Source organism: Cryptomeria japonica, chromosome 5 (assembly GCF_030272615.1).
Source record: "Cryptomeria japonica chromosome 5, Sugi_1.0, whole genome shotgun sequence".
In the NCBI taxonomy this organism is placed as follows: domain Eukaryota; kingdom Viridiplantae; phylum Streptophyta; class Pinopsida; order Cupressales; family Cupressaceae; genus Cryptomeria; species Cryptomeria japonica.
Genome location: NC_081409.1, coordinates 248,405,626 through 248,413,906, shown reverse-complemented (window position 1 = coordinate 248,413,906; position 8,281 = coordinate 248,405,626). Strand labels below are relative to the sequence as shown.

At 34.3% G+C, this 8,281-nt stretch overlaps 1 protein-coding gene across 1 annotated transcript; it reads left to right on the top strand.

The window, feature by feature from the left end:
- Window positions 1–3,595: 3,595 nt before the first annotated feature.
- LOC131051459 (pentatricopeptide repeat-containing protein At2g22070) lies at window positions 3,596–7,250 on the top strand. The gene is made up of 2 exons (XM_057985984.2): window positions 3,596–6,326; window positions 6,912–7,250. The coding sequence occupies exon 1, from the start codon at window positions 3,950–3,952 to the stop codon at window positions 6,278–6,280; it is 2,331 nt and encodes a 776-aa protein (XP_057841967.2). The 5' UTR covers window positions 3,596–3,949; the 3' UTR covers window positions 6,281–6,326; window positions 6,912–7,250.
- Window positions 7,251–8,281: the final 1,031 nt, after the last annotated feature.

Here is an 8,281-nt window from a genome sequence, read left to right as displayed (position 1 = left end):
AATGGTGCAAAATTCTCCCCAAAGCTTCTAATTGGCTAGATAAGCATGGCGGTAAATTTTTGTCGCAAGATCATAGCTAGTTTTGAAGATATTAAAGTTTCCGTTTTTGAAGGGTGAGATGAAATGTTTAAAATTAATTTTGAGGACTTTAGAGGCTCCAAAATATCTTGAAAAGTGGGCATAATCAGCATAGCAGATTATGAGGTGATAGAGCACTTCACAAGCTTTCCGACACATCAAACGGTTTGTCAATTGGACACATGATTCACAAGTTACGACCTCTAAAAGTTGGACTCCTAAAATAGGAAATATAAATTACATCGGACACATAAATGAGCTGTAAAAGGGAGGAACATGTGTTGATGTGTGTTTTGACACATCATAAAAGCATCTAGATTGGATATAAGGTCGACCTACTTTATTGGGTGGTTTTAGCCCATGGTTTTGTAATATTGTTTGCCATTTTTTTGTATTGTATCTCCTATATATGAGGTGTGTGAGATAGAGGTTGTGTGTAAGAGTCTTATGGCTATTGAGTTACCTCTGAATCTCTGATCAATGGTACTCTTATGAAGATCTTTCTTTGCAAGTATATTGTAATCTGTTATTGATCGCTGAATAATATATTGAGTTGCTTTTGGAGTGTGGGGGTTTTCTCTTGAAAGGGTTTTCCCCACGTAAATCACTATGCCGTGGTATGTATGACATTATGTTGAGTTTCTGTAATTGTTGCAACGATCTGTAAAAGTATTTGCATTACCCTCCTCTCAAGGTTAGTGTAGGAAGTTGTTCTGCTACTCAACTTCCTTACAAAGATTTGATAGTTTTCATGTAACTTTATACTTATTTTAAGTTACATCCCAAGTTTCATGTAAATTTTTTAGATTATTTTAGGTCATCAATTCATGAAATATAATCTATAAGGATAAAACATCCTTTATAAAAATAGGAAGGGTAGTCATTTGAAGTTGTTAATTTAATGTCTCTATGATAGGTTGTAACAACTCAAGGGAATATTTAAACCTAGTTGTGGTTACCTCTTGCACTAGATCCTAACATGATTATAATAGGAGTTATATGAATGTGTGACAATGGTTTGATGCATTGCAAACATTTTGTAATTTGATATCTAGATTGTTTCATATGGGCTATTGCAACTTTGATATGCATTGCTAAGCATGCTCAATTGTAGTAAATTTTATCTATGATTTCCATGTGTATGCAAGTCTAGTTTTAATTATGGTTTTTAGGCATGCTCTCTTCTTCATTTCATTTTGTAATTCTATTATTCATCGGAGTAGGAACCAATTTGGGAGGTGAAAGACCATACATATTTCAATCATAATATCTCTTATCCTTGCAAACTTAGGAGTATATTAGATCCTACCACGCTTGTTTGATCTAGTAATGCACTTCATAATGCATCTTCATCATGCACTTGTATGTTATTTTCTTGCATATGTGCATGTGGAATTAATTAATACTATTTTTGGGGAATACTATTGTTGCTAACTTTGGATGCACATGCAAGAAAGTTATCATCTACTCATATATATATCTTAGTGTTCAAGTTATAGCCAATACTGATATGAAACTTAGTGACATACTTTGGAGTTCATAGTGCATCGAGTATGGTTGTTAAGACCTTGATTTTATTCATTCACTTCCTTTTAATTGTTCTATCTTAAAGACCTTTGGGAACTCTTTGTCCTAGTAGAACCTAAAGTAGGAGTTACCCATCCTTATTAATTTTCCAATTGTTGTCCCTACTCAAAAATATGTCACAAGTTGTCCTCAAGTTGGAATACTTGAAATTTAGATATAATTTGTCTCTTTAAAGACTTGGGGTTTCACAAATTTTCAAGCCAACAACTTCAAAGAATTTGTATCAAAAGTTAGAAAAATTACTAAGGTATTTTTGTTGGCATTCCTAAAACAAGGAAAAGGCTTACATAGGTTGTTTGGGAGTTTTATTGTCCCCCTCATAATTTAGGCGGTCTTAGTTATTAACATTCAAAGTTAAGGTTTTGATTTGCTTTCTAGGTAGATAATTAGAGATATTGAGTGAAACAAAGCCTAAAAGATCTTTCTTTTCCATCATGTCTCTTCTAGGTATCCTCATGGTTGTAAATCTTGGAGAACTTGGGGATTTTATTTCATTTTCATTGTGTAAAAACATGTTTATATTTATAACATGTTTTTCTTTAAAAGTATATGGAAGACATTTGAAGCTATCTAGCCATAGCTTTTATGGAATGGGAAGAATTTATGTAATGGGCTATCTATCAATCAATGGTCCATTTGATGGTCTTCTATGATCACTTGCTAGAACATGCCTCTATATAAAGTTCCCTATGCTTATGCCTTAGAAAAATTTCATAGAGGCATTACAAATCTCTCAATTTTTTTTGTTAAAATCACTAGAAATTGGTTATTTTGGCTTAATTCCAAATTGAAATTGCAACTATTTAACTAGGACTTTGAGTCCTTCTAAACCATTATTGATTTTTTCACATGGAAATGCTTCCATTTCACAACTATTGTGAAGGATATTCATGGATCTCTTTGCATTTTCCTATGGAGAAAAATATTCAATGATGAATAGCTCATGGCAACAAGATTCTAAATTCCTTGGACAACTATTCCTAAGCCAAATATTGCTCACTTTGTTTGGTGTATACTACCAACATCTTTCCATTGGATCTTGTTTATCCACCTATGGTTTGTCGATCCTCATCGTCCATTTGTGCGCATCAAAAAACTCTCAAATATTTTTTACTATTTTTTTTGTAACAAAGCTTAATCTACTTGGCATTGGATTCATGTTTTTTCTTTTTTTTTAAAACCTTTTAGACCAAAACCTTTCTATTCGCATATGATTCTTTTTAGGGGATCAACCCATAATTCCTACTAATTTCATCTATATATGATATGCTTTTAAAGTGGGAATCATGTTCAACATTTGAAAATATATAAATTTAAGATTCTTTCATAGTCTGTATTAATATTCATTTTTCTATGTATACTAAATTTATGTTTTTTTTCAATGTTCTCAAACAAATACAAGTGTGAGCTAATAATTTTCTCACCTTTATGACCTCCTTAACCGCTAGAATAATTCACCTTGTATGATTGTGAGAGTTCCATAGACATCTCCCTCTCAATAAGGTTAATCTCCTTGAAGACATTCACATGCACATAACTACAATACTCAAACATGAGTCTCATGGTTCCCATGATTCTCCACCACCTCACCATAGTGTTGAGAGTCATAATGCCCATATTGGTCCCGTTCAAATTAGATTACCTTCTTTTGTGAGAAGGGTGCTCCTAATTTAAGAGATAATAACAAAATTCATAATTTGACTTTAATCATTTTTCCCACCAAAAATGAAATTTAGCCACCAAAATGGAAAGCTCGATCATAAAGAATGAACTATTATAGGTTTGGAACCAATTTCTGATGGCTAGGACAAGCTTGATGATGATGATTTGCCACACCTTTGGCTAGATTTATAACTATTCTTGCTTAGTGATTTAACCACTTGTTTTTGTTGATCTTGCTTTAGTACTTCTATTTAAGCCTATGAATCGTCTAAATTTTAAAATGTAATACTAATCTTGTAAAACCAGTTATAAAGGAGTTTACAAATTCAAACCCTGAATACCCCAGTCTGAGATAGTCTCATTGAGGAGAGGGAGGAAGTCGATTAATTCAACAAAAATGTTGAAGGCCTCTAGATGTAAATCCCTCCTCCTGAATGGTGTTTACCCAACAGAGCCCAGACTCTGTTGGCTGGGTTTTCTCGTATCATTGTGGTTAACAGAAGTAAATAAATGGCCACAAGCCCACGTTTGAGGACAAAAGTTCTGACTGTTTTATTGTCATTGTAGTAGAAGTAAATTGAATAACAATGCATACTTCCAACGCCTCAATAATAATCATACAATGCCAATGGGATCCATAGCCCATCTCAATCTCATAGCATTATGTAGAGATGGTTTCTTGAAGGAGGCACTACACATTCTGCTTACCACACACAATCCCCCTGTAGATTATTCTACATATCTTCAAGTAATTCGCAGCTGTGTTGCCAATAATACGCTATCGCAAGGTAAACAAATCCACTCTTTCATTATTCACAGGGGGTTTACATTTGCTACATGCACAGTTTTCCAAAATGAGCTTCTTAAGATGTATAATAAATGCGGAAGTTTGATTGCTACGCGCGAAGTGTTTGACAAAATGACTGAACGAGATGTCTTCTCATGGAATGCGATCATTGAAGCTTACCGAAGACATGGGAATTTTCAGGAAGCATTGAGACTGTTTCATCAAATTGAACCAACAGGTGTACAACCTAATCAGTTCACGTTTGCCAGCATACTTCCAGCTTGCGCCGAAATGAAGGCTTTGGGACAGGGTATGGGTATCCATCAAAGCATAATAGAAAGGGGTTTTTGTTCGGATATTGTAGTTGCAAGTGCCCTGGTACACATGTACGCAAAATGTGGAATCATACACAAGGCACGTGAACTGTTTGACAAAATGTCTCAAAAAAACGTGGTCTCGTGGACTACAATGATTGCAGGATATGCACAAAATGGTGTTCTAGATGAAGCATTAAAGTTATTTGAAGAAATGCCTCAGAGAAATGTTATCTCATGGAATGTCATGATTTCAGGCTATGCACAAAATGGGTTTGCTGATAAGGCTTTGGAAACATTTAAGCAAATGCAATTGGCAGGTGTAAAGCCAGTCTCCACAACCTTCCTCAGCATTCTCTCAGCCTGTGCCAAAATAGGATATTTAGAACAGGGCATGAACATCCATCAAAGCGTTATTCAAACGGGATTTTTGTCAGATTTTGTAGTTGCAAATGCTCTGCTAGACATGTATACAAAATGTGGAAGCATACACAAAGCTCGGGAACTGTTTGACAAAATGGCTAGGAAAAATGTGGTTTCATGGACTGCAATGATTTCAGGATATGCACATAATGGTATTCTTCAGGAAGCTCTAAGGTTTTTCGAAGAAATGCCTGAGAGAAATGTGGTCTCATGGAATGCAATGATTTCAGGATATGCACAAAATGGATTAGTTGAGAAGGCCTTGAAAACATTTAAGCAAATGCAATTGGTAGGTGTAAAGCCAAACTTAACAACCTTTGTCAGTATCCTTCCAGCCTGTGCCAAAATAGGAGCTTTGGAACAGGGTATGGATCTCCATCAAAGCGTGAGTGAATGCGGATGCTTGTCAAATGTTAAAGTTGCAAGTGCCCTAATAGACATGTATGCAAAATGTGGAAGCATAGACAATGCACGTGAACTGTTTAACAAAATGCCTCAACGAAATGTCATCTCATGGAATGCCATGATTGCAGGATATGCACAAAATGGCTTTTGCAAAGATGCTCTTGACTTGTTTGAACTGATGAAGAACTCCGAAACATACCCTGATCATGTAAGTTTCGCTTGTGTTTTATTAGCATGCAGTCATGTTGGTTTAGTGGACGAGGGCTGTAAATACTTCAATCGAATGATTGACTCCTGCTGCATTATGCCTACCATTGATCATTACGTGTGCATGGCTGACCTTCTTGGCCGTTCCGGTTATGTTGAAGAAACTCTCAACTTTATCATCAAAATGCCAATTAAACCTGTGGTTGGTGTATGGACATGTTTGCTTGGTGTCTGTAGACCACATAAAAATATAAGATTAGGAGTATTTATATCCACTCTTATTTTTGAGCTGGATCCTAAATATGTTGCAACTTATGTTCTTCTCTCAAACATCTATGCTGAAGTGGGCAGGTGGGGTGAGGTTCAAATGTTAAGGGGGTTGATGAAAGATAGGGGAATTAAAAAGATACCTGGATGTAGTTGGATTGAAGACCACAATATGGTACATGCATTTTGTGTAGGAGACAGATCACATCCACAGACAAAGGAGATCTATGCAAAGCTGGCGGAATTGTCTTGGGAGATGAAGGCGGCAGGGTATTTTCCAGATTCAAAACATGTATTGAATAATGTTGAAGAGGAGGAAAAAGAATTATTCCTTTGCCACCATAGCGAGAAGCTGGCAATTGCATTTGGATTGTTAAACACGCCCCCTGGAACAACTATTAGAGTTGTCAAGAACCTCCGAGTATGTGTTGATTGTCACACTGCAACCAAGTTTATCTCCAAGATTGTTGGAAGACAAATTGTTGTGAGAGATTCCAACCGGTTCCATCATTTCAGACAAGGACAATGTTCTTGCAAGGATTATTGGTGACATGAAATTTAAGCAACTAGTGAGCATACGCGTGCACCATAACAAGGTACCTCCATAACAAACACCAGATTTTGCAGTCCATGCATGAGTTTGAGTTGTAAGTATTTAGAAAAAAATTGCGTCAAGATTATCGTTTTGGGATTATACTTCATAATTCATCATTAAGATGAGAAACAAGTTCTAGTGATGAATCACAAAATACGATCCAAAAAAATCAATACAAAAAATTGACAATAAGCTTTACAACTCAGATATATTCAAAGCCACAGTGATAAGGAAGGGGCCAGATTTTATTCCTAGTGTCAGAAGATGTTTTTTTAAAGTTTTTGGAGATCTAAACCATGTTGGTAACTTAATAAAATCAGATTTATATTATGCAATGTGTATCACTTTTAATTGTAATTGCTAGAAAACTCCATTAGAGTAATGTGAGCTATACCCCAGTCTCCATATCACAACTGCTGATAATTTTTCTGCTAATATATTTGCATACCCTGATTTGATTGGCATCTCTGGCACTGTTACCCCGTGTCTCCTGATAACTATTATTCTAATATATACTGTTGGAGAATTTGTTAAAACCCTATCCTATGATACCATGGATTTGCCATGATATTGGAACTGTTTTCAGGAAACATGCACTTGTTTGAAATTAAAAGTTGGAAGTGAAGGCGTAGAATGCGAAAAGGCAAAATGAGAGGAACAAGTCAAGGATATGGAACGTGCTTGGCCAACAGAGAATGTGAGAGGTCATATAATAAATTCAATGCTAGAGTATATGAAGAATTCATTTCTTGATAATTCTTTACTCCATTGTGCCATTTTGTATGGTCATTTTGTCAGATTAACCGTCTTTATCTTGTGCCTATGTCAAGTCTGCCATTTGATATGAATTACATATAGCAGATCATGTATAGCAACTTTATATACGTTTGCATGGATCTTGTCTCATTAAGAGATAGAGATTTCTGAGGTATTTCACATTCCCTTGCATTCTGGAGAGCTATTAATAGCTCTTTTTTTCATTTAATTTGTTTATAGATTAGCAATAAATGATTAGAATTTATGTTTGTAAACTCACTCTTTTTTTCATTTAATTTGTTTATAGATTAGCAATAAATGATTATGTTTGCAAAATTAAATTAAATCGTTTTACAATTTTGTCAATGTGTGGTGGGTCAAAACTTCTATAACAACACAAAAAAATATTTTTATATTCATGTGAGTTGGAATAGACTTGAGTTTCATAAGAAAGTAAAACTAAAATTATATTACATTATAATTATTAAATATTTAACATAATAATTAAGTGTTGAAAAGGGTTTTGATTTGATGAAATGCCCTAACAATTTGTTATAAAAAGTGTTCATTATGCTAGTTTGTGAGTTTTTGAAATTGTCAAAGCATTAACAAGGTTCTAAAATTTTGAAAATCAATTAACAATTGCTGAAGTGGCAAAAGAATTGACATTTCCATGAGTTCTCAAATTTTATAAAACACCGATGGAGTTTGACACAACTCAAAAGCAAAAATAAAATTAATCCCTAGATTTTTTTTGTCACCTTTAATGACCTAAATTTATCGTCCTAAATATTATTGTTCCTTTCAAGGGTGTTGATTAACCTACTATTTTAATCATAGAGACAAGGAAAACAATGTGATTATGATTGTGGTGGTTGGTTTTAGATGTCTTGATACTTAATGTAATGCCTGCCAAAATACCCTAGAGAAAATAACTAAACTATCCAACAAATAGAGATATATATTTTTTTAAAACATAAACTAATGCAACATAATAATTATCATTACTCAAGATCATAGATTAACATCTACATAAATGATTAAGACATCATGATGATAATTGTCGCAATGTTATTTGTTATTTCCGCTTGGGTTATATTTTGCTACGAATATGGTTATGATCATGATGTCTAATCATTTATGTAGATGTTAATCTATGATCTTGAGTAATGATAATTATTATGTTGCATTAGTTTATGT